This window comes from Podarcis vaucheri, assembly GCF_965113315.1.
Source record: "Podarcis vaucheri genome assembly, chromosome: 13".
NCBI lineage: Eukaryota > Metazoa > Chordata > Lepidosauria > Squamata > Lacertidae > Podarcis > Podarcis vaucheri.
In genome coordinates, this window is record NC_138751.1 from 16,967,772 (window position 1) to 16,993,086 (window position 25,315).

Genomic DNA, 25,315 nt, shown 5'->3' on the forward strand with positions numbered 1-25,315 from the left:
TCCTATAAAAGTCTTCTAAGGTTGAGTGCAGCCTCTGTGGCCATAATGTGTTAAAAAACAAAAATAAAACACATTAGGGGGAAATAAGAACTTATGGGAATTGCGATCAGGTAACAAACGGGTCAGGGTCTTTGCAGTCATGGTTTACTCGAGTAAAGGAAATAATGTTATCTGAACGTTTGACTCAGCACAGCAGAGTGCTAAAAGGGCAAAGTAAGAAATACAAATTTCTGCGTATATGGTCTTTGATTCTTGAGTATATAAACAAAATCAGTATCTTTATCACAGCCGCAAGTTTCACTATGGAGAGATCAACTTTGTGAACAAACTGTGTGTGTACTTTTATGATGCTATCTGTGTTTGATGAACTGTACTCCAAGTTTTCTTTGTGTTCACTATTCTTCTGCGAAAATTTCAAAACAAGGAAACAGGCTTGCAATTGTCTCAAGCAATAGGCATGGAGGATAGCGGACTGGTGCCCCTCCCTCAAGAAAACCCCACCAACTCACTTGCTCCTTTGCCTCATGTCAAGGCAGCCCCACTCACCTGCCAAAGCCACTGGTAAGTTTACATCCCTGGCAGGGGCTTATGGGTGTAGCTGGGCAGAGGGCAATAATATCCACAAATATTATTGAAAAGCACTGAAATTACTCAATTATCTGAGGTTCTAACCCCCCAGCCAAAGCCTGCCTCTCCCAGCAGAAGGCTGCCCCTCGTAACGTCGTCTTCATGGGATGATTTCCTAAAAGCTAAACAACTTTGGCTGCCCCCCCCAAACAAAATTCCTGGCTACACGTCCATGCATAGGCTGATGAGAGTGGTTTGTGTATAGTACGTATGCCCTGCTGCTTTAGCCAAAATAGTTTTTGGAGCAGTTTGCAATACAGTGGTACCTCGGGTTAAGTACTTAATTCGTTCCGGAGGTCCGTACTTAACCTGAAACTGTTCTTAACCTGAAGCACCACTTTAGCTAATGGGGCCTCCATTAGCTAAAGTGTGAGGTAATTAGAGAGGTGTGAGCTTGCTTTCACTGGGTAATCTCCTTTATACAGTGGTACCTTGGGTTAAGTACTTAATTCGTTCCGGAAGTCCGTTCTTAACCTGAAGCACCACTTTAGCTAATGGGGCCTCCTGCTGCTGCCGCGCTGCCGGAGCACGATTTCTGTTCTCATCCTGAAGCAAAGTTCTTAACCTGAGGTAATATTTCTGGGCTAGCGGAGTCTGTAACCTGAAGCATATGTAAGCTGAAGAGTATGTAACCTGAGGTACCACTGTATTAGGTCTAACTCTCCTCATCCACACAAAAATGTGTTCTCTTGATTTGATTATGATTACAATAATGATTTTATTTCTTCTTCGTGAAGTTGTCACCTGTGCATGTATGCTCGTCTGCGCATGTGTGATGCCTGTCTCAAATGTCCACACCATTTTTAAGTACAAAGTGAATGTGGCTTAAGTTTTCTAGTTGGACTGAACCTGGTTAGAGGGGAAAACGCCCCCAACAGCAGTATTTGCCAAGAAACTACAGGTCTGTTACGGCTTGTGGCTAAACGGCATGCGAATGCAACTTAAAAAACCGGCACAGGGAGCGCATTGAATGCAGAGTAAGTGGCAATGTGAATGTACCCAAAGCCTCTCTTCTGTGTGTGCTTGTTTCATAAGCCCCCTTGAGCACTGTTTTTTTGTGAGGAAATGGGTTGCAGCAAGGGGGCGAGAAGTGACCTCAGTCACCATTTACAAACTTGTCCCATGAGCATAAGAGCTGAGGAAAAGGCAGTGTGTCAGTCAGCTCCCACACAACCTTCCAAGCAGTGATATTTTAACTTGAAATGTGTGCTACCCACAGGTGGAAGGAAAGGAGGGAAACGAAAATAGGCCAGCCAATGGGAGATGACGATGCTCTGATACGGGTGCAGATCTGGCTTCCTGTTTCACTGCCACAGGAAGTTGGTGTCTGAGCCAACAAGGTGCACACTGACACCCCTGCAGCGTCTCCTCCTTACAACTAGAGACCAATTATGGTAAGAAACCCGTAAGAGGGACTCTCTTTTGCCTTTATTCCTTTGAGTTGTTTTCTTTTGGGTCTCTCTCTGAACACCTTGGAAGGACCAGACAGTGGGACGCCTCCTCCTGACGATATCTTTCTTGTCTGCCTCAGGACAAAGATTACGTTGGATTTGCAACTCTGCCCACCCAAGTCCACAGAAAGTCCGTAAAGAAGGGGTTCGATTTCACTCTGATGGTTGCAGGTAACGTGTTGAGAAGACCCACTTTCTCCATCCTCACCAGCTCCAACACCCCTGAATGCACCCAGACACACTCCCTGCGGCTCTCTTTCCTTTCCATGCTATTGCAGACCTGCTGTTTTGTCGTGCAAAATGAAGAGGTGCCCTTTAGTGTTGGATTTTGCATGGTTCAGACCAGGTTGTGGAAGAGACTCTGGCTTGCGCAGCAAGTGCAGCCATTCAGACCTCTTTGCCTGGTCCTCAGGGCACTCTCTAGGGCACAACCCTCTCCTTCCCGTCCCTGACTGGGCTTTGAACACCACACATTCTTTTTATTTGACCAAAGGTGGATTTAGGGGAGCACAACTGGTTCCCCCACACTGGGTGCCAAGCTGAGAGGGTGCTGCAGGGTGCTCTGCAACAATGACAAACAACGGCAGGCGAGTTGGGGGGGGAGGGCACTGAAATTTGGCGTCGCACAAGGCGCTGCTGAAGTTTTTTTTAAAATTAATTTTCAAAAAATCAAAACAAACAAACATACAAACATACATACATACATACATCCTGTTTAAATCTTGGTAACATTATTAAGTGACTTCCTCAAATCCCCTTGGTTGAATTTCATTATATATCATTTTAACAGTTTTCCAAAATCGATTTTCTCAAAAAATTAACTTGATCGCTTAACATCTTTCATTCTTTCTAATTTAGCTTTAAACATCTTAAGTCTTATCCTTACATATTTAAATCCTAAGCCTATCTATTATTTGCAAGCTTTTCCAATTAAGTTATCTTAACATATTTAGCTAAATAGTCTTTAAATTTCATCCATTCTTCCTGATACTCCTCCTCCTTTTGGTGGCGCTGCTGAAATTTTAAAGCCCAAGGTCTGCCATTGCTTTGACCTGTGATCGAGCCTTTTGGCTGTCTGGATAGAGAAGAATGGGTGAGTGTGGTTGTGTAGAAAGCTAACCGACTATACAGTGGTAGCATTCACATGAATGGCTCGGCCCACTTTTGTCTCTGGCCTGTCCACCATTGCCTAGTGGACCCTGAAAGTGTGACCAGAAGCGATTGCCCTGAAAAAAGGTGCCCAACTCCCTGGTCAAAGCACTGATGGCGACTGATCAGTGGGCAATTTGGCTGCCTTTTGTTCCAAGCCACACTAGAATGTATCTTGAGACACATCCACTTCTTAGTGTCATAGGAGAGGCGAGTCTCTCAGGCCTGCTCCTCGAACCCATTAGGACAGGCTTCCTCAACCTCGGCCCTCCAGATGTTTTTGGGCTACAACTCCAATGATCCCTAGCTAGAAGGACCAGTAGTCAAGGATGCTGGGAACTGTAGTCTCAAAACATCTGGAGGGCTGAGGTTGAGGAAGCCTGCACTAGGATATATTCTGCTTCCAGAGGTAGGGACAGAAATCAGAATCCTGACTAGGGCTGGACAGACCAGTCTGTTTCCAGACCGTGTTAAATTACTATGTTTATTCATAAATTCGTTTTTGTACCACTGCTGCATTAATCTACATTTAGAAAAAACAACAACACCCGTATGATTTGCTTAAATGATAAGTAAATTTGTACTTTATCTCACTGTAAGCATTTCTAAACTGTCTTATTTTTTTAAAAATATGCATTTTCAAGTTGGTGCATTTTTGAGCCAAGGACTGTATTGCAAAATTTGGAGACATAACTGAAAGATGATCAGTACATCAGGCATCCATTGAGGTCAGGTTTGCATCGGAATTCATAGAAATAAAATCCCTCAATCATCTCCAGACCTGAAAACCAGAAAACTAGTCTCTCAGGCTTATTCCTGTCTTAATCAAGTTCCTCCAAGTTCAAGGATCATCAGCTGATACCTTCATGTTCATTCATCCAATAGGAGAATCTGGACTGGGAAAATCCACTCTTGTCAATAGCCTCTTCTTGACAGATCTATATAAAGACCGGATACTTCCGGATGCACAAGGTAAGGACTGCTGGCAGCTCCAGTCTGCAATGTTTTTGGATGGGGTGGGGAGAGCTGAGAGTGTGACCCCAGTGCTATTACTGCCCTGCCTCCCCCATGTCACAGGCAGGATACCCCAGACTTTGGAAATTGTCAAGCATGCAGTAGACATTGAAGAAAGGGGAGTGAAAGTGAAATTGACGGTGATCGATACCCCAGGATTTGGAGATGCGGTGGACAACACTGAGTGGTAAGAGGCCAGCTGGATGTATTCCTGTGCCCCAGTTCTGAAGCAGCACAGGGGTGAATAAGGTGCTATAGCAGGAAAGGTGGGATCTGGGACCCAGATCTGGGGAAATCAAGGATTCATGGGTGGGAAGTGGGTCCAAATTTAGGGGTGCTGAAAGCCAGTATTTATTGGGTCTTTGAGAGTAAAGTGAAGAAAGCATATGTTGTCTACTTTTGAAAGCCCAAAGGATGGGGGATGAGGAAAGAGTTCATACATGCATGTTCAGCACCCAGTTATAACATCTAGTGCAGAAGTGGGCAAGTGGCCGGAGGAGGGAAAGCAGTATATGAAAGAGAAATAAGAGGAGGGCAGCGAGGAAGAGAAAAGACAGGTCCCGCCCACTTCTTGTATATAATCCTTTGGCAAGATTATCCTGGAGGACATGTGGCCGTTGACCAAAAAAAAGGATTGCCCACCCTATTCCAATAACTGGTTTTCACTATAGAGCGAGCACCACAGACGGTTGGTTTGCACTGAGACCTCAAACCATGGTTTACGTTAACCTTTTCAGATGTTACAAGCAAATAACAGTGTGCGCCCCTACTTTCTTCCTCGCCTTATCTTGAGAACCCCCAGATTCTCTTGTAAGCAGTGGCCTTTGAGAGCGAAGCAATGGGCCAAACCATAGCTTTCGGATTCATACGTGATGCCAACCAAACTGGGCTTAAGATCCTGGCTTGGTGGACAAACTATAGCTCACACGCCACAGGAAACCATGGTTTGTTGCTATGTCTCAGATAGAACTTTGATGCCCTATGACATTCCCTCGGACAACAGGCAAGTGATATGTGTCTATGTGGAAGTAGCTGATCTTCCTCCTGGCCTTTAAAGACCAATCCAGGCTGTAGTCCCCCTCATTACGTAAATGTAGCTAAGGAAACTAGGATTTGGTGGGGTGTGTGTGTATAATTCTGACTAGCAACAGGGCCTTCTCACCACCTCATCCCCCTTTCTTCTACCTGGTTTCTACTGCAGCTGGAAGCCAATTGCCCACTACATTGATTCCCAGTTTGAGCAGTACTTTCGAGATGAGAGCGGCTTGGACCGCAAGAACATTCAGGATGGGCGTGTCCACTGCTGTCTCTATGTCCTGTCACCCTTTGGACACGGGTAAGATGTGTGGAGCTTTAGGGTGTGGCCATAGGGAGTCAGGATCATGTCTTTCAGTGCTTGAAAGGATAGCAGCTCTCCATGGTTTTTATTTCCAGCACCTAGTTCATTGCTGAGAGCCAGTGTGGTGTAGTTAAGAGCAGTAGACTCGTAATCTGGGGAACCGGGTTCGCATCTCCGCTCCTCCACATGCAGCTGCTGGGTGACCTTGGGCCAGTCATACTTCTTTGAAGTCTCTCAGCCCCACTCACCTCACAGAGTGTTTGTTGTGGGGCAGGAAGTGAAAAGAGAATGTTAGCCACTTTGAGACTCCTTTGGGTAGTGATAAAGCGGGATATCAAATCCAAACTCTTCCTCTTCTTCTCCTCCTCCTCCTTCTTCTTCTTCTTGGATGAGCGGCAGCATAATAAAGTGCCACTGAGCATGTGCCAACTTCCTTTACTGCTGACGGCCCAGCTTATCAGCACAAACCTGGCAGCCAGATCTTAAGTGGACTGGAATCCTGATTGTTTTTTCATTTTTTTATTAAAAAATGAAATGAATGGCGAGAGGGGGCAATCACAGTTCAACACAAATTGTGCAAACAAGCCCAGCTTCGAGACTCCAGGGGTTAGTGGGGGTAGGAGGCAGAACTGCTAGGGGCTCTGGAAACAGGGGTCAAGGATTTTGATCCCGCCACTCTACCACAGGCTCCGCCCCCTGGACATTGTATTCCTCCGAGCCATCCACGACAAAGTCAATATTGTGCCGGTGATTGGAAAGGCGGACAGCTTGACTCCAACAGAGGTGAAACACAAGAAAGAGAAGGTGAGAAAGGGGGAGGGCCACCGTAGCTCAGCTGGAAGAGCATCTGCTTTGCATGCAAAAGGTCCCAGGTTCAATCCCCAGCCTCTCCAGGTAGACTCCCTACCTGAAACCCTGGAGAGTCTCTGTCAATCAATGTAGACGATACTGAGCTGGATGGACCAATGGCCTGGCACCATGTGGGGCAGCCCCCGATGTTCCTGTGGGAGGCGTCTGAAAGGGGCGTTGCAGGGGAAACTCATATATGCTGGGTTGGAACAGATGAATGCAGCAAGTAGCTCACTTGTCTGAAGTAAACACCTCACTGTAAGGATATGGAGCCTCCAGTACTCTCTACAGGAAATCTCATTGCAATACCTGCACCTCTGGAGCCAATTTCTTCACACACCCCACTGCTAGTCCTGTCCTCTGCACAGCTACATTTCATGGCTATTTTAGCTCCACATTTTGATTCCTTTGGACATACAGATCCGGCAGGAGTTAGAGGAAAATGGGATCAATATCTACGAGTTTCCTGACTGTGACTCGGATGAAGACGAAGAGTTCAAAGCTCAGGATGCGGAGATGAAGGTGAGGAACTCTGGTCTTCCCTCTGTGGGGGAGAAGTGTCAGGTGGGATGGAAAAGGTGGAGCAATAATAGGCCTCATTGGCGTTCTTCCTGCAGCAAAGCATCCCCTTTGCTGTAATTGGATCCAGTCAGGTGGTCAAGGAGCTGAAGGACAAAGTGTTCCGGGGACGGCAATATCCTTGGGGGACAGTGGAAGGTAAGTTGCATTAAGAGGGCACTCAGCAGAGGGCGCTGTGTCAAAGGAAGTTACTGATCTCGACTTCCTATTTCCCCCCACCCCACCCCCTAGTGGAAAATGCGGCTCACTGCGACTTCCTCAAACTTCGGAACATGCTGATTCAAACCCATATGCAGGACTTAAAGGATGTGACCCACGAAGTCCATTACGAAAACTACCGCGCGCAGTGCATTCAGAGTCTGACCAGACCTGGGGCACGAGACCGCAGCAGCCGCGCGTAAGCAGATTCTGTTTTCTGTAAGGGAAGAGGATTTGGACAGGCCAGGGCAGAGGGCTCGGTTGTGAGATGAACGAAGAGGCTGGAGGGAGTCTGGTTAATTTAAGACAAGAAAATGATCATAAAACGGAACTGCGCACACTCCACACTCATATATCCTTTAAAAAGACGAAGTTTTATCCAGCAAATACCAAGGAGTAAGTTGGCAGTTCCCAGTTCCTTAACTCCCTACTGGCAATTTAACAAATTGCTTTTAAGGCAGATGTGGGGAACCTTTGCCCATCCAGATGTTGCTGAACTACAGCTCCCGTCATCCCAGGTCCTCCCTTGCTAGGCTTGATGGGAGTCTTAGTTCAGCAACATTTGGAGGGCCAAAGGTTCCCCACATCCTGGCTTAAGGACTGGGGGAAAGAGCTGCGAGGGGACGTGTTAGTTACGCTTCAGGTAGGGGTACATATGTAGCCCACTCCCTGCTTGCAGGCAGGGCGGAATGTGCTGCATACACTAGCTTGCTGTTTGTTCATAGTTAACCGGGAATCCTGCCTTACACCCATTATCTTCCTGCCATGCTACACTCACTCTTTGCCGCTGTGCTGCACTGCTTTATTGGTATGATCCAGTGAACATAGCAAGCTCCCTTGCGCAGAGTCCGGCCATTTGTCCGTCTAGCCCAGCAATGCCCTGCACCCATTGTTCTTCAGCCTGGGGTCCCCAGATATTGTTGGACTGCAACTCCCATCGCTCCCAGTCAGCTTAGCCAGTGGTCAGGGCTGATGGGAATTGTTGTCTATGACTGGGCACCCCAGGTTGAAGAACGCTGGTCTACACTGCCTGGGAGCAGCTTTCCAGAGTTTCAGACAGGGTTCTCCGCCAGCTTTACCTGGAGACGCCGGGGATTGAACCCGGGACCTTCCACATGCAAGGCAGGTGTGCTCTACCCCTGGGCTACAGCCTTCCCCCAGAGCTAATGTACAAGCAGGAGCCAGGATCTTCCCGTGCTCTATCACCAACTCTCTTTCGCCTCCTTAGGAAACTGTCACGTCAAAGTGCCACTGAGCTGCCACTCCTGCCTCTGGCCGAGACGGAGAAATTAATTCGCGAGAAAGACGAGGAGGTGAGTCTTTGCATGTTTTAAGGCTTTGTGTTTGTGTTCTCCTTTGGAGTGAGCAGTTGCTGACCCTGTCCGATGTTGGATCGGAGTCCCTCAGCAGCTGCATCTTAGCACTTGGCAAGCGATACAAAAAAGGTGGGTCCACCCCAAAGGCAAGTGCAACTTGAGCATCTCTCTCTCTCTCTTGGTCCAGCTCCGTCGGATGCAGGAAATGCTGCAGAAGATGCAGGCACAGATGCTGCAGAGCAAAGGGGAGCAGTGTGACAACCTCTGAAAGGCAGCAGAGCTCCTTTCCCACCGTGCTATGAGAATCCCGATGGAAAGAGACTTAATTCTGCTTCTATGTGGCCAAAGCAAGGGGCCACACTGGTAATGGAAATGGAAGAGTTAAGTGTTGGTGGGTATGCTATGTATTTGAGAGAGAAAACCCCTGTGGACCTCCAGATGTTACTGGACTACAACTCCCAACATCCCTGATCTTTGCCCATGCTAGTTGAGGCTGATGGGAGTTGGAGTCCCCACAATATGCAGAGGGCCACAGGTTCCCCAAACCTGGCTTAAGAAATTATCACACTGGATAACTTGTCTATCATATATATGTGTGTGTGTGTGTGTGTATGTGTGTAAATATATATATATATATTTGCTTTCGTAGATTTTCACGGGTACAGGAATGCAGGTTTTGGTGTCTTCGGGTGTCTTCCCGTGTAAGAGTCGGGGTGTCTGGGCGACGTTTCGACGAGGTCTCACTCGTCATCTTCAGGCTGGTGCTTTCGGCTTCTTGTTACTGGAACAGAGCAGAATCTGGTATTTGAGTTCCTATAAATACTGTTGAGGGGTGTGGTGTATAGCCTCCAACGTTCTGGGCAGAGAGGAAGTTCCTAGATTAGTGTGCCTTTTCTTCTTTTGTTCCTTAATTACAAATTGCTCTTTTACAAATTTTGTTCCTTAATTCCAAATTGCTCTTTAACATGGAACATCACCACAAGAGAATAATCATGGAAGCCATCGAGATAGAGAAACACCCTCACAACATGAACAAGCGTGACGACACGTCCCGCCTGCCAGACATCTGGAAATTAGCCCTCCCCACAAAAACCGACACCAGAACCAGAGGCACACAGAACGCCGTCACCAATCAACCACACCAGACCCAAACCCAGACCCTCTCCACAGACATATTACAGACTCCATCCAGTAGCCAAACTATAGTGGCACCTCCGGATGCTGCACCCCCCTGCAATCCCTACACAGATCTGGCGGGCACAGGGCACAAAATCACAGCTCGCCCCTATACACGAAGCCAAGCCAGAGCACAACTAAATGCAGCACAGCCATCTTCTCAGAAAAACTCTTCACAAGCTCAAGAGGTCAAGACACGAAAGCTTTAGCAACTAATCTACACAACCGCTACTTACATGCACAATCACACCACCACCCTGCACAAATAAACTCCGTAGCCAAGACTCTCATCTCCAGAACCAAACGCCTGGCTGACAAAGACCACTTGACAACTGAGTTACAGAATCTCTCAAATGTGTTAATCGCCAATGGATACCAGAAAAACAAGGTTACGAAGCTAATCCAAAAAGAAACACCCCCCAAAAACCAAGACACAGAAGAAAACAATGGCATGGCCCTCCTTCCTTATATCAAGGGCACTACAGACAAAATTAGCAAAATCCTCCATAAACACAATATCAAAACAGCCTTCTGCACCAACCAAAAAATAGCCAATATCCTCAGAAACCCAAAAGACAAAATCCAGCTGGAAAACCAAGGGGTCTATGAAATACCCTGCAAAGTCTGCCCAGCCACGTACATTGGACAAACAAACAGACGAATAAATGCACGTATCGCAGAACACAAGAATGCCGTCAAAAAAGAAGAAAAAACTTCCTCTCTTTTCCAACACATGAAAGAAACAGGACACGAAATTAATTTTGCAGATTCCAAATTGCTCTTTAACATGGAACATCACCACAAGAGAATAATCATGGAAGCCATCGAGATAGAGAAACACCCTCACAACATGAACAAGCGTGACGACACGTCCCGCCTGCCAGACATCTGGAAATTAGCCCTCCCCACAAAAACCGACACCAGAACCAGAGGCACACAGAACGCCGTCACCAATCAACCACACCAGACCCAAACCCAGACCCTCTCCACAGACATATTACAGACTCCATCCAGTAGCCAAACTATAGTGGCACCTCCGGATGCTGCACCCCCCTGCAATCCCTACACAGATCTGGCGGGCACAGGGCACAAAATCACAGCTCGCCCCTATACACGAAGCCAAGCCAGAGCACAACTAAATGCAGCACAGCCATCTTCTCAGAAAAACTCTTCACAAGCTCAAGAGGTCAAGACACGAAAGCTTTAGCAACTAATCTACACAACCGCTACTTACATGCACAATCACACCACCACCCTGCACAAATAAACTCCGTAGCCAAGACTCTCATCTCCAGAACCAAACGCCTGGCTGACAAAGACCACTTGACAACTGAGTTACAGAATCTCTCAAATGTGTTAATCGCCAATGGATACCAGAAAAACAAGGTTACGAAGCTAATCCAAAAAGAAACACCCCCCAAAAACCAAGACACAGAAGAAAACAATGGCATGGCCCTCCTTCCTTATATCAAGGGCACTACAGACAAAATTAGCAAAATCCTCCATAAACACAATATCAAAACAGCCTTCTGCACCAACCAAAAAATAGCCAATATCCTCAGAAACCCAAAAGACAAAATCCAGCTGGAAAACCAAGGGGTCTATGAAATACCCTGCAAAGTCTGCCCAGCCACGTACATTGGACAAACAAACAGACGAATAAATGCACGTATCGCAGAACACAAGAATGCCGTCAAAAAAGAAGAAAAAACTTCCTCTCTTTTCCAACACATGAAAGAAACAGGACACGAAATTAATTTTGCAGATTCCAAATTGCTCTTTAACATGGAACATCACCACAAGAGAATAATCATGGAAGCCATCGAGATAGAGAAACACCCTCACAACATGAACAAGCGTGACGACACGTCCCGCCTGCCAGACATCTGGAAATTAGCCCTCCCCACAAAAACCGACACCAGAACCAGAGGCACACAGAACGCCGTCACCAATCAACCACACCAGACCCAAACCCAGACCCTCTCCACAGACATATTACAGACTCCATCCAGTAGCCAAACTATAGTGGCACCTCCGGATGCTGCACCCCCCTGCAATCCCTACACAGATCTGGCGGGCACAGGGCACAAAATCACAGCTCGCCCCTATACACGAAGCCAAGCCAGAGCACAACTAAATGCAGCACAGCCATCTTCTCAGAAAAACTCTTCACAAGCTCAAGAGGTCAAGACACGAAAGCTTTAGCAACTAATCTACACTTAATGACCCACCCAGTGGTATTCAGAATATCACTCATGAAATCACTCAAGATATCCCTCAAGTAATTAAGGAACAAAAGAAGAAAAGGCACACTAATCTAGGAACTTCCTCTCTGCCCAGAACGTTGGAGGCTATACACCACACCCCTCAACAGTATTTATAGGAACTCAAATACCAGATTCTGCTCTGTTCCAGTAACAAGAAGCCGAAAGCACCAGCCTGAAGATGACGAGTGAGACCTCGTCGAAACGTCGCACAGACACCCCGACTCTTACACGGGAAGACACCCGAAGACACCAAAACCTGCATATATATATATATATATATATATATATATATATATATATACACACACACACACACACACACACACACACACCTACCTTCTTTCTCCAACCCGCCCCCTCGCCCCACCATTGTCCACTGACTGTTTTAGTATCTTTCAATAAGACACAATGACTGACTGCTCAATGGAAATAAAATGTATTTTACAAGGCTGAAGACTGGCTTCCTAACAGATCTCCAAATCATTTATATGCATCTACTTTTCCACAAACTATCAAGCACAAAATATGTATCTCCAAAGAAGCCTGTCATCAAACAGATGCTCCTCTACGGATTCCTATTTTCACTTCCACTTGATTCAGATTATTTCTCCAGACAAATTTAACTGTGACAAAGTACTCAGCAACAAAAGTGCTGCACTATTATTTGAAACGTGGGCCATGAGGTCATGTGGATAGCTGAAAAACTGGGTAGCGGATGAGGCCTCAAGGAGACAATACTAAAACAAGTCATTTTTTCCAGAATAGAAAACTTGTAACTCTTAAGCTCTCAATGTAATGCTGTAACCAAGAAAGCCAATATGGTTGTTGATTGGATGTACGACGACGCAGCCTGAAAACGATATAGTCTCTCAGGAGCTGAAGGCCGTGTACGTATTAAAATGAAAACAGCCACAGTAGACTGCCAGTTTGAGCAGAGGAAGGACCCTGGCGAGGGTCCCCGCTCCAACCATTTCCCTGCTTAAAGGGGCTTTTCGAGCTGCCCTTACACCCATGGGGGGGAATGCATCTCTTCCACACACACCAATGGACAGTGGGGGAAAAGCTTGAGGAAAAATCCAGATGCAAAGCAGCCCTAACCTCCCATTTGTCAGTTCAAACAGGCAGCTTCCCACGGCTTCTTTTCTTAAAAAACAAAAACTAAGATGGAGGCATCTAACTGGGCCGTAGTCAGGAGGCCAAGTGTGTAGAAGGCCCTTGTCCGTTTCACATCTGAGGTAAAGTCATAATGCCTGCGTAGAGCGAAGGGCCTTCCCCCACAGACTAGTCACTTTCAATTCCCCTGCCAGATAGGGCTCCCTTCCTCAATGGAGTGAGCATCATCTAAACCTTCAAAAATGTAAAAGGAGGGAGGAAATAATGGCGGCACCCTTCCCTCCCCACATCGCTCCCTTTGCATTAGCGCTTTCTAGACTCCTCTCACAAAAGACTACGACAAAGTAGAGGACTACTTTGAGGCGCTGCCCTGCCTGAGCCCTGAAGCCCCAGCGCCATTTGAGTCCCCACAGCTTGTGTCCGGAGGACGGGAGGCTCCCAAAGCCACACAAAAGTTTTCTCCCCTCGCTGCTCCGGAAGAAACAGCAGCACCGTCCTGTTGTTTCTCGTATTCGGTGTATTTCTTGGACGATCCATAAACTCGCTCAGCTGGGTATTTGAGGCGGTTCTTCTCTATCTTGCGGAGGGCGGCCGAGGGAAGGTCCACGCGGCACTTGTCCGCCAGAGCCACCAGGTAGATGAGGACATCGCTGAGCTCGTCGGAGAGGGCTTCGCGCTCGGGCGCCGTCCAGCCCGGGAGGCCTTCGGGGGCTTCTTCCCGCCACTGGCTAAAGGGCAACAGGGGAGAAACGATGGAGTGAGGAGGGGAAGGAGCTAAGAAGGGATTCGAAGCTTCCAAAGGGAAGTCGTGGTGGTTTGTTGCAGCAAAGCCAACAAAGGCTCTTGGGACACCTTAAAGCAGGAGAGAGGCACCTGAGGGCTGACTGCACCCACTAGGCATCTCTGCCATGCTCTTGGAACTCTGCTTAGGCCTCACCCTCTTCCCCCAGCCTCCTTGAGAGGTTTTGCCTGGCTCAAATTGAACACCAACCATGCCTCTTGAAGGGCAGAGAGAGATGCGGGTAGACATTAACCTACCTTACGAATATAAAATTTAATAATAATAATAATAAATTTTTATTTATACCCTGCCCTTCCCAGTTCAAAAACCGGGCTCAGGGCGGCTAACAACAAAATTTAAAACACTTAATTATAAAAGCAGCATAAAATACAGTATAAAAACATGAATAACAATAAAAATCAAAAATCAATTTAGGGGAAATAAGCATTAGATAATCCCCAGGGCTAGCCGGCTGAATTGGTCTTACTTGGGCTGAAGGAATGGGTTTCTGTGCAGTCAGTTTAAAACTGGCTAGCGAGGAGGCCAGGGGAGAATTAGCTGTGGGGTCTCAGAGCGGGTGATGTTCATAAAAGGGGAGGGGGAGGGAAGAGAAGGGAAATAAAAGATCAGGCTGAATTCAAATTAAAGGCGGAATAGCTCTGTCTTACAGGCCCAACGGAAGGAGGGTAAATTCCTTTAGACTGATTGTTCTGCCCACTTTTGTCTCCGGGAAAGGGGAATGCGCCTCTAGGGCTGAAAAGGGGTCCACTCTGCCACCATCTTAAAGGCTAACAACTTTATTGTGGCGTAAGCTTTCGTCAACTGCAGACCACTCCCTCAGATGCATGAAGTGTTACCCTGAGTGCCCAGTTCTGGGCACTGCCACTTAAGAATGATACTGACAATCTGGAACGTGTGCAGAGGACAATCAAGGGTTTGGAAACCAAGCCTTTTGAGGAACAGTTGAAGAAGCTGGGTATGTTTAGCCTGGAAAAGAATCATAGAACTGTAGGGTTGGAAGAGACCCGGAGGGTGATCCAGTCCAACCCCCTTCAATGCAGGGATCTCAGCTAAAGCGTCCATGACAGAGGGCCGTGCAACCTCTGCTTAAAAACCTCCAAGGAAGGAGAGTCCACAACCTCCAGAGGGAAACCGTTCCACTGAGACTGAGGAGATATGATAGCCATCTTCAAATATCTCCAGGGCTGTCCCATGGAAGACGGAGCAAATTGGTTCTCTCCTGCTCTGGAGGACAGGCCTCGAACCAACAGATTCGAGTTACAAGAAATATTCTGACTAAACATCAGGAAGAACTTTCTGACAGTAAGAGCTGTTTGACAGTGGAACAGACTACCTCAGGAGGTGGGGCCAGTTGATGGGAGTTGTAGTCCAGCAACCTCTGGAGGGCACCAGCTTGGCAAAAGCTGGATCAGATGATCGCCAAGGACCCTTCTGATTCTATGAAAGCACCTTTAGGCCTAGATCCTCTCCTTCCCTTCCCTTCCCCTCCCTCCCCAAAATACTGCCCGTGGAGGGAGGCCTACTCTGCAATCTCATCACCCGTACTCACAAGAGCTCCGCCAGCTCCCCAACCTCCCCGACGAGGGCAAGCAGCAGATTCCGAGGCCTGTGGTACTTCCCCCAGCCACGCTCGGCTGTGAAACCAGACTGGAGTCTTCGGCTGTGGGAGAGACAGAGAGGTGAAGAGAGGCTGATGCTGTGTTCAGCAGAGGCTGGTCCATTAGGGCAAAGGAGGCACTGCCACAGCAGCTTCAGACTTGCTCTTGGCTAGTCTCCATTTGCCTGCCTCTTTACTTACAACCAGTTGGGATGGCTCCACCTACAGTGGCTCTGGCGCCACCTACTGTTAGTCTCCCCGCCTTCTGCCCTACCAGTCCCAAATGGCACCAATGACCCCTGTATATTGGTCCAGATTTGGGGGTGGGAAGAAGGAGAGGGTGAAGTTATAATCAACCATAAATGTGGGGCCTGTGAGGTGGGAAGAGAGAAAGGAAGGTGTCTCACATGTCTTCCAAGGTAGGCTCAGCGCTGAACTGAAACACCTCTGCTGAATTTCCATTCCTCACCAACGCCTCATCCATTTCTTCCTCTTTTGCCTTTGGTGAACTGGCCGATGGGAGCAATGCCTGGCGAAGGAAGTCACGGTAACTGTGCGCCTTCATTCCAACCAACTAGTAAGGATTTTTTTCATCAGTTTGCTTTTGGCAGTTTAAAATTGTTGAGATTGGGAGTTGCGAGCTAAACCTGGCAGCTATTTTAAGTCAAGCACTAATCTATTCCCTGCTGGCCAAAAGCCCCACTTGTCCCCCAAAAGCATAGGCTAAATAACATATATATATATTAATATTAATAGATAATAATAGTAATAGTAATAATAGTAATAATAGAATATGCTATACTGTACATATATACTTCTATGCATACCCATAGGATATTTCTATCCACAGGATATTCTGGAGGTACATATATACACAATACCGATAAGATATTCTGGATATGCTTCCAGAAACTCTGGAATTACAACTCACACAGAAACACAACCCACTCATAGGACATCTCCCGTTTGTTACCTGTGTCCTCCTGGGCATGGTGGCTCCCGTACCAGAATTCTTCAGGCCACCAAGCCCATCATCAGACGAAGGCACAGAACAGCCTGGAGGCAAATGCTTCTGATGCTCAGCCGTGGCCATGTGCAGCCGAAGGTCAGAGTAGCCAGCAGGCATCGTACCCTTGCAGAACCTGCAGGCTGCTTTGCCATTGTCTCCTGCCACAGGGCAAAGCCAGACCTTCAAATCCTCCTCTTCCTCCCAGTCTCTGCAATACTTTCCCTCACTGGCAGCCCTCTTTGATGATGCCATGATTGACCAGGCCTGAAAGAGATGTGGGGAGAGAAGCTTGCTGAACAAAGTGGTTGTTAGCAGCAAAGGATAAAGAATTTAGCCAAAGCTTCTTTCACACCATTTAAAGCCTTGTGATACCACTTTAAGAAGTCATGGCTTCCCCCAAAGAATTATGGGAGCTGTAGTTTGTTAAGGGTGCTGAGAGTTGTTAGGAGACCCCTATTCCCCTCCAAGGGTTACAATTTCCAGGGTAGTTTAAAGACCAACCCCTCTTCACAGGGAACTCTGAGAATGGCAACTCCCGTGCCTTTTCCAACATGTGAACACTGTCTGCAGTTTGTATCCACCCAAGTTATATTCAGAGTAGACCCAATGAAATTAATGGACCTCAGTCAGTTAGGTCTATTCATTTCAATGGGTCTTCACAGTTGGCTAAATCTCTGGCTGCATTATGCACTGTACATGTAAAACACTTCCCTCCAAAGAGTCCAGGGAACTTGTAGCTTAATCCTCGCCAAGCAACAATTCCACGCACCCTTAACAAACTACACTTCCCAGGATGCTTTGGGAGAAGTCACGTGCTTCAAACTTATTCCACCTACACAAGACTCTCTGGCTTCTCTGCTGCAGGCACATAGGGAGTTGTAGATGCATCACATCTGTGTGTGTCCCCCACCCAGAATGATAATTTTTTTCTAAGCCAATACTCTCCAGTGCTGAGCTGCATAAAGTCTGCTTTCAGTAGCACGGCTCACCCCCTGAAAAAATAGAAGTGAGCGCACATCACTTGAGCATGTGCAGAAGGCTCTTTCCCCCGCCCTTAAGAACCCCCCCCCCGGTGTACACACACACACACACACACACACACCTACCTCAGTGTATTCTCTGCAACTCTAATGCCCGGCTCTCAACGAAAGCAAAGCAACATACAGAGCCTACCTGGGCTCCAAAGGACAGCAGAGCAGGCAGGATCCGACCCCTTCTAACAAGCCACGCGCGTTTTCCCGGGTTCAGCGCAGGGAAGCCAACCCACCATCGCCACTGAGCTGGGCTCTGGTAGGGTACAAAGGGTATGACGAACGCACTTGCGGCCCAATCAAAGGTGGCTGGTGGAAGGCGAGAGGAATACCGCAACCAATCAAAAAGAGCCGAGGGTCGCGCCCAATCGGAGGAAAGGCAACAAATAGCGAGTATAGAAGGAAGAGGCGCCGGGATAAAGAGTCATAAATATGCAAAGAAGCGGCCGGCTCAAGGAGTTGCAGGAAAAGAAACATCCGGACTGGCTTTATATATATATATCTGCTATATATCGGCCACAACAATATCATAAAATATCATAAACTAATACTAAATAAGCAAATAATATAAATATAAGAAATGTAATAGGTTCAATATTGTGCACGAATGCAGGCATATATATATGGGAGGAAACTGCGTGAAAGGAGCGGATTCCCCAGTCAGGAAAGATGCAAGAATCCATAAAACTTGCAGCTGGTCCTTTCTTGCGCATTCTCCTCTCAAATCTGCGTTTTCATTTTAAGGGTTGTTGCGCTGGCCTTAGCCCTAGAAAAATAGAAGTTCCAGCAATTTAGGGGGCTTCCAGTTGGGAGGGTTTTTCTGCACAGTTCATGTGAGCTGTCTGGATTTTTACAGGGAGCACGGATGATGACCAGGGCCGGATTTAGGTTTGATGAGGCCCTAAGCAACTGAAGGTAATGGGGCCCTTTATATGTCCAGCTGTCCTTGGTCAACAACAAATTGTTGCTGTTTTTTGTGTTGAATATATGGTAATTTATGGACCTAATAGATATCTAAAGCCATTTGCACATAACAAAATATGTATTTTGTCATAGTAATTGTTGAACTGAAATACAATTAAGAAGAAAGAGAGAGAAATGAGCAAACCAGTGATATTTTAGGGAGAAGGCTAGCAGGGGGGGCCCATTACTTACATCATAGGAGGCTACACAACACAAAATACTGTTGCTATATGTGGGTTTTATTTTATTTGTTTTTTATCTTATATTTTGGATATCTGTACATCCAGATTTTTTTCCCTTTAAATTTTTTGGGGCCCCCCAATAGAGTGGAGCCCTAAACTATTGCTTGTTTAGCTTATACGTAAATCCGGCACGGATGATGACAATGATGCACCTATCATCCCATAACTACCCCCTCCCTATTCTGTTTTCTTTTTAACAAATGCTGGAAATAGTATTTTAATGAAAAGACCGTTACCATGTTGCCAGTGGTGCAGATGTTCTGTTGCGTTATTTTCCAATACTTCTAAAAGGCTGCTCATGCGACTGCTGATCCTTTGGATGGAGCTTTGCCTACTTTGGCCCTGATACAGTACAGCTGTGCAGGAGAGGTTATTTATACAAGGGAAAAACAAGGGTCCAAAGTGCCAAAAGCAATCATCGTGGTCCTAATCCCACCCCTCATTGTACAGCCTCCCACCCCTCAGGAATTCAGGAAACTTCTCTTGTGCAACCAGTTAGACAAGCGAAAAAGTTGCAGAGAGACATTTTGGAGCCTGGCTAGTCAGGTAAGCAACCAACATTGCCGCTTTTAAACTAGCTACATCTGGGATGCCCACAGGACTTTAGGGGTGGAAGGGGGGATCCTAGAACTGCCTTGTCTGGTCTAGTTACTGTGGCTTAACAGTTGGTTTTTTCTTTATTGGTTCACATTTTGTTGGGTTTGGGGAGAAATGTATTGCTTTCATATGTTGCTTTTTTAAAAGATCCCTTTTAATGCTCTTGGCTTTAAATGCTGGACTCTCACCCTCTCTCTCTCTCTCTCTCTCTCTCTCTCACACACACACACACACACACACACACCTCTATACTAGCAGCAGGTAAAAGTTTGAATAACCACATCCAGTGCTTTTTTTCCTTTAAAAAATGTTTAGGGGTACTCTCATTTTCCTACTCATATTGAAATACTGCCCCTCAATGAGGCCAAACTTAGATTCACAAAATGTTTAGGGGTATGCGGACCCCTGCATCCTCCCAAAAAAAGCACTGACCACATCCTTCCATTAAAAAATAAGTGAGCCTAATGAGGAAAAGTTGGATTTTAACCTCTGTTCTGCAGGGCTCTTTGCTTAGGCAGTCCAGCCCCCCCCCCACACCCATCTCTCTCTCTCACCCACACCCACACACCTCTGCCCTAGTACACAGTACTTTTTAGAGGTAACCTCAGCTGGGACTTTGGGCAAAGTGATGCAACCACTTTGAGTGCCTCAAGGCTGTTGTCAGTATTCTGCAGGAATTATTCACACAACAATTGACTTTAATAGTAATAAAGAAAAACCTGGGCTGCTTGAGATTTGGAAAGTAATGGGGAAATGTGTTCCAAAACGTGAGCTGAATGAATGATTACAGGAAAGAAATGGAAATACCCTGCAAATAACTTTGGGCTGAATGTAGGATGAATGGTCCTTGTCAGAGAACGGCTGCATAGTAAACAAATCAGAACAGATGCTCACAAAAGATTGGCCATAGTTTAACCACTGTGTAAACTTTGTGTACGGATCAGCAGGAGAGCTGGACTGGTTGTTAAGTAAGAAAGAAAGCAGGCAGGTGGGGGCTGGCAGTGTCCCGCCCCCCCTGAAAAACCAGGGCAGGGGTGTCAACTTGAATAAAATATTGGCGAGCAGGTAAGCCCTGACCCATATAATCAGTCGCAAGAAGCAGCTTACACAATCATTTGAATGACAATTCACATTAACTTTTGGGCAGTTGGCCCCCTCAATTATTTTATTGGGGGGGCCCTGGGAGTTGGCTGCTATGAACCAGGGTGAACCTTGCTTCCTTTCCTTTTACTAACAGCATACCACGAGTAAAAAAACAAGGGGGTAAGTATAACAATCCCCAAAACAGTTCAATGAGAACTGAATATGCTTGGCAGCCTCAGAATGTTGGGAAACTTTTGTAAAGGTGGGACAGATTGCTGGTTGGGGGGGCAGTGCAGAGAATACACTGGTATATCCTGCAAAAGGGTGTTGCTGGCTAGCACTCTGTACAAGAGGACACTACCCAGAAGGTCCCATTAGCATTTCTTCCTTTTTTCCCCCAACAGGGTTTTTTAATTGAACCCATTATATTTCTACACTAAAATAAAAAAATGAAAGGGGGGGGGAGAAAATAAAAATTGTCCAGTTTACTGATGTAATATTATTGTTTCTTCTCGTGTATAGGGGAGAAATTGGGGCACAGAAGCTGGAGCTAGCTTATAGGTGAGTCCCACTTCAAATAATCTGAAAAGCACCTATATCTAGAAAATGGTCAGCTGTCAGACTGTGGCCCCTTTGTCCAAGTAGAGAGATGGTCATTTGCCGTCACCAGCAACACAGGGACCCAAACATTATCACATTCCAGATTTTCTGAGTTTTTAGGTAGTCATAGGAAGATAACCAAATTTAGCATCCTTCTCCTCCCACTAGGGAGAGCTGCCATCAGGCAAAGGGTAGCAATTCCCACCCCTCATTCCTACCCCTAGGTGACACCATTAGTTTATTGGGGTTTGTCTGGTACTGTATGCCTTTGCCAATATCTCTACGGTTTCTTCTTCCTAGTCTTCATGGCCTCCCAGCCAAATCTTTCACACCTTCTGCCCGCTGCCCGCTTGCGTCAACTGGCCTGTGACTGGCTGCGGGAAGATGCTCCTGCCTTCGACTACGGTGGCTATGCTGTCGGTGACCGTCAGGAATGTGCCGTGCTCCTCTGCAAGTCCCCAGGAGTCTTAGCGGGCTTCCCTTTCTTTGAGGCCATCTTTGCTGAAGTTGGCTGCTCTGTGGAGTGGCTCCAGTCGGAGGGAGCCTGGGCAGAACCAATCAGCCGGGTGGCGGAAGTGTGTGGGCCAGCCAAAGATATATTGCTGGGCGAACGGGTGGCTCTGAACTGTATCGGGCGGTGCAGTGGTATTGCTACGTCAGCAGCCAAGGCGTGTCAAGCAGCGCGGGAATCTGGCTGGCATGGAGAGGTGGCCGGGACGAGGAAGACCACGCCAGGCTTCCGCCTGCCTGAGAAGTATGCTCTCCTGGTGGGAGGGGCTTCTTGCCACCGCTACGACCTAGGGAGCCTCATCATGTTGAAAGACAACCATGTGTGGGCATCAGGCAGCATCACACAGGTGGGTGTTGCTTTGCCAGTCTCTCCTTCCCTCCATCACCGTGTGACACATATGGCGGTAGAACAAGGCCACATCTGAACCTTGCATCATAAGAAACATGGATTGTCCCAAAGACTCATGGGAACTGTGGTTTGCTATAGGCGCCAAGAGTTATTAGCAAACAATTCCCCTCACTAGCACTGGGCAATATCTGGTTTTCAAGATCGCAATAGAGCACCAGCTAAACATCATGAAATATACCAATATATCACGATGTCTGAAATAAGCAGTTCCAGCCCCTTTGTGGTGAGTTCTGGCACCTCTTTGGAGGCAGCAGGCAATCTGGGCAGGGCGGCGGCATCGATGGTGCCGTAAGCAGCTGTGGCGTTGGCACTCCCTAAAAAAAGCTGCACAATTTTGGCGCTCCCTTAAAAAAAGCTCAGCCACTTGTCCGTCTCAAAAAGGTGGCAGTTCCTGCACCTATTTTTCTAGGGGGGGGAGCACTGGAAATAAGGATGGAGTTAAGTAGAAGCACTGGCTGGCTTCACGGTTTTTCCCCACATTGTGATTTATGCATAGCACACACACATCTTAATTTGTGATCTATATATTGCCAAGTCAAAAATTATGAAACAGAGAGCATGATGCGGACTTCAAACCGGTTTTGGACGATATATCGCCAAGCTCTACCCCTTACAAGGTAACAATTCCCAGGGTGGTTTAACGATCAATCCCTCTTCCTGGGGAACTCTGGGAATTGTAGTCGTGTGAGGGCAGTAGAGGTCTTCTAACAATTCTTTCTATGATGCTTAAAGTGGCAAATGCTGCTTTAAATATACAGTACAGAAGAGGCTAAAGTCTCGCTGTTACGTTAGAGGTGAATAAGTGGGATTCTTCAAATTGTTTTTATTACATTTTGAACTCTACAATAACCAGGAATAGGTTTTTTTTAAAAAAAACCCAAACCAAACCAAAAACCCTAAACCTTACCTTTTCTGCACTGTGCATTATCTTACTTCATACCTGTTTTTTAAATGTTACCATCCCACAGGCCATCCGGAGTGCCCGGCGTGTTGGAGGCTTCGCCCTGAAGGTGGAGGTTGAGTGCCGTTCATTGGAAGAGGCTCTCGAGGCAGGAGAATGTGGTGCAGATATTATCATGTTGGATAACTTTGCTCCGCAGGTAAACTTGGCTGGGCCAAGATGGGGACAGGTGCTGAAGCTGAAATTGCTGTCTGTGACTTTTTATTGCTTTGTAAACAGCTTGACTTTTGAATTTTTTGGAACTATGAAGTGAAAGCACCACAATCTTTAAAAGTGCTGTCAAACAGCGTTGCGTTAATGGCACCCAGTCCTTTCAGGAACTGATCCATTTTGATTTTTACTGCTGTGGTCCCCCAGTCCTCATCTGACTCCAGCATGGATTTGTGCCTCCACCTCACTCAGCCTTGGGCAGGCTTTAGTGTTTGTTAAAAAAACCCACAGTTCTACCACCCCAAGCACTGTGTCCTTTTTGTACTGTGTAGCTAGCCTACAGTACAAAAGTAAAATTGACATTAGTTGCCCTGCTGACTTTTCCCTCTGGCTCCACCCACCAGCTTGTGGCCCTTGAAAGTTGCCTAAGAAGGCAATGTGGCCCTCTGGGTGAGAACCAGTTTCAACAGCAACTATCCCTCAAAGGCAATCTGAGAATTAGGCCTCAGGGCTTACCCACACGTACCTTTCCTCCACTCTTTCCAGACATGGTACATGCTTTAAACCTCCAAGCTCCCTTTCTTTCTGCATTCCACATGAAAACCCACTCTTCAAAGCTGAATCAGAGCAAACCCGAATTGATGTTTGCTCCAATTGAGCACTAAAGAGCAGGTTTCTGTGGGGAAAGCTCAGGGGCAAAAAACCCCAAAACAAATCCAACCCACCATTCTCGGACATGGAGCTTGAAACATGCACCTGTGCCTGGAAAGAGCGAGGCAACAAAGTGTGAATAAGCCCTGAGATTTTTGAGTGGACTCTGCCTCTGTTCCCGTTAACCTCCACTCCCCAATTCTCCTCCTACACAGGACCTGCACCCCACAGCCAGTACGGTGAAGGCCTCTTTCCCTCATGCGACAGTGGAAGCCAGCGGGGGGATCACTGAGGATAACGTGGCCCAGTTTGTGGGGCCCAACATTGACGTGGTCTCCCTCGGTTGCCTCACCCAGTCAGCAAGAGCTGTGGATTTCTCTCTCAAGATCTGCCGGGATCCGGCTTCCAAGCCGCCACTGCGGAATTTTGTCTTCTGAGTCCTTAGGATGGGAGACCCAGACAAGCGGCCTTGCCAGGTGGCGGGAGGTTTGGTGTTGGTGGGGATGTGATAGAGGGTGGATAGCACCAATTGTGTACAGTGTTACCTCGGGTTAAGAACTTACGTAATTTGTTCCGGAGGTCTGTTCTTAACCTGAAGCACCACTTAGCTAATGGGGCCTCCTGTTGCCACCATGCTGCTGGAGCACTATTTCTGTTCTCATCCTGAAGCAAAGTTCTTAACCCGAGGTAATATTTCTGGGTTAGCAGAGTCTGTAACCTGAAGCGTATGTAACCCGAGGTACCACTGTACAAGGTTTGCCAGGTACAAACCTGTGTCATAGCTGCACTTTTGGAAGGTCCAAAATTACAGGCACAGGGTGTTTTGTTCCAATGTGTCAAGCATAGTGGCTGCATCTGCTCTTGCAGAAGGATCCCAGGAGGTGATCTCTAGGAGTTCTGCTGTGACACTCCCTAAAAAAATAATGGGTGGGATCTTCTCCTGTTGTGTTTGCTCAGCGCCTGCTGCAGGCCGTTTTGGTAAGCTAGCCAAGTAAACACTCATCTTTTTTTAAAGCCAGACTGTGGAAGCCTGAGGCCTTCCAGGTTAGAACTCCAACTCCCATTACCCCAGATCATTTGCCATAGTGGCTGGGGTTGATGGGATTTGGAGTCCAAGAACAGCTGCAGGGCCACAGGTTCCCCAACACCTTCAATATTTCTGTTCCTTGAATGTCTTCAGGATGCTCCCGCCCCCCCAAGCAGCACCACATCTACTGCAAGAGGCCATTCCCCCCTCCAAACTCTCTGCCTCTTGAGTCGAAGTAAACGTAGCTGAATGACTTTTAGTTGATTTAATCAATGGATTTAAATTTGTCTATGGGTGAAAGCAATTGCCCTGAAGCAAGAAGCAGACCTTTATTGGCTTAAAATCATTTGTGTGTGGGTTTGTGTAGTGTAGCTACGGGTGGACTTCTCCTTCCCCCACCCTCTTAGCTAGGGAGGAATGCTCAATTTTAAGGCAGTGCTGGCCACCTGCAGTTTTTATACATTAAGAGATGAGGAAATGGCAGTTGTTGTATCTGTTGTATGCCTTCTCTTCCCATGAGGCCTTGATTCGACTTGACACCTGCACAGCCCCTCCCCAACCAAAAAGCCTCGCTTGAATAGCTGCTGCCTCTTCCCACATTCCAT

General features: G+C 47.0%; 3 protein-coding genes across 6 annotated transcripts; 2 read left to right on the forward strand and 1 right to left on the reverse strand.

Moving 5' to 3' along the window:
- The first annotated feature begins 1,799 nt into the window (after positions 1 to 1,799).
- Positions 1,800 to 9,115, forward strand: SEPTIN1 (septin 1). Its single transcript, XM_082195595.1, has 11 exons — positions 1,800 to 2,021; positions 2,159 to 2,249; positions 4,113 to 4,199; positions 4,305 to 4,428; positions 5,443 to 5,577; positions 6,267 to 6,384; positions 6,850 to 6,951; positions 7,047 to 7,146; positions 7,240 to 7,405; positions 8,435 to 8,519; positions 8,710 to 9,115. Exons 1-11 carry the CDS (start codon positions 2,019 to 2,021, stop codon positions 8,788 to 8,790), a joined length of 1,092 nt encoding a protein of 363 aa, XP_082051721.1. The 5' UTR covers positions 1,800 to 2,018; the 3' UTR covers positions 8,791 to 9,115.
- A 3,270-nt stretch (positions 9,116 to 12,385) lies between these two features.
- Positions 12,386 to 17,806, reverse strand: DCTPP1 (dCTP pyrophosphatase 1). Its single transcript, XM_082195527.1, has 5 exons — positions 17,660 to 17,806; positions 16,451 to 16,750; positions 15,885 to 16,006; positions 15,430 to 15,540; positions 12,386 to 13,806 (listed from the first exon to the last, which is right to left on the reverse strand). The coding sequence occupies exons 2-5, from the start codon at positions 16,736 to 16,738 to the stop codon at positions 13,431 to 13,433; spliced, it is 897 nt and encodes a 298-aa protein (XP_082051653.1). The 5' UTR covers positions 16,739 to 16,750; positions 17,660 to 17,806; the 3' UTR covers positions 12,386 to 13,430.
- A 1,103-nt stretch (positions 17,807 to 18,909) lies between these two features.
- On the forward strand, positions 18,910 to 24,239 carry QPRT (quinolinate phosphoribosyltransferase). Of its 4 annotated transcripts, none has more exons than XM_082195526.1 (5): positions 18,910 to 19,268; positions 20,925 to 20,963; positions 21,303 to 21,859; positions 22,890 to 22,931; positions 23,899 to 24,239. In XM_082195526.1, exons 3-5 carry the CDS (start codon positions 21,308 to 21,310, stop codon positions 24,118 to 24,120), a joined length of 816 nt encoding a protein of 271 aa, XP_082051652.1. In that variant the 5' UTR covers positions 18,910 to 19,268; positions 20,925 to 20,963; positions 21,303 to 21,307; the 3' UTR covers positions 24,121 to 24,239. The 4 variants fall into 4 exon arrangements, with proteins under 4 accessions (XP_082051652.1, XP_082051649.1, XP_082051650.1 ...); XM_082195523.1 differs by having other exon boundaries at positions 18,915 to 19,268; positions 22,890 to 23,021; XM_082195525.1 differs by lacking the exon at positions 18,910 to 19,268 and adding an exon at positions 19,878 to 20,384 and having other exon boundaries at positions 22,890 to 23,021.
- The last annotated feature ends 1,076 nt before the right edge of the window (positions 24,240 to 25,315 follow it).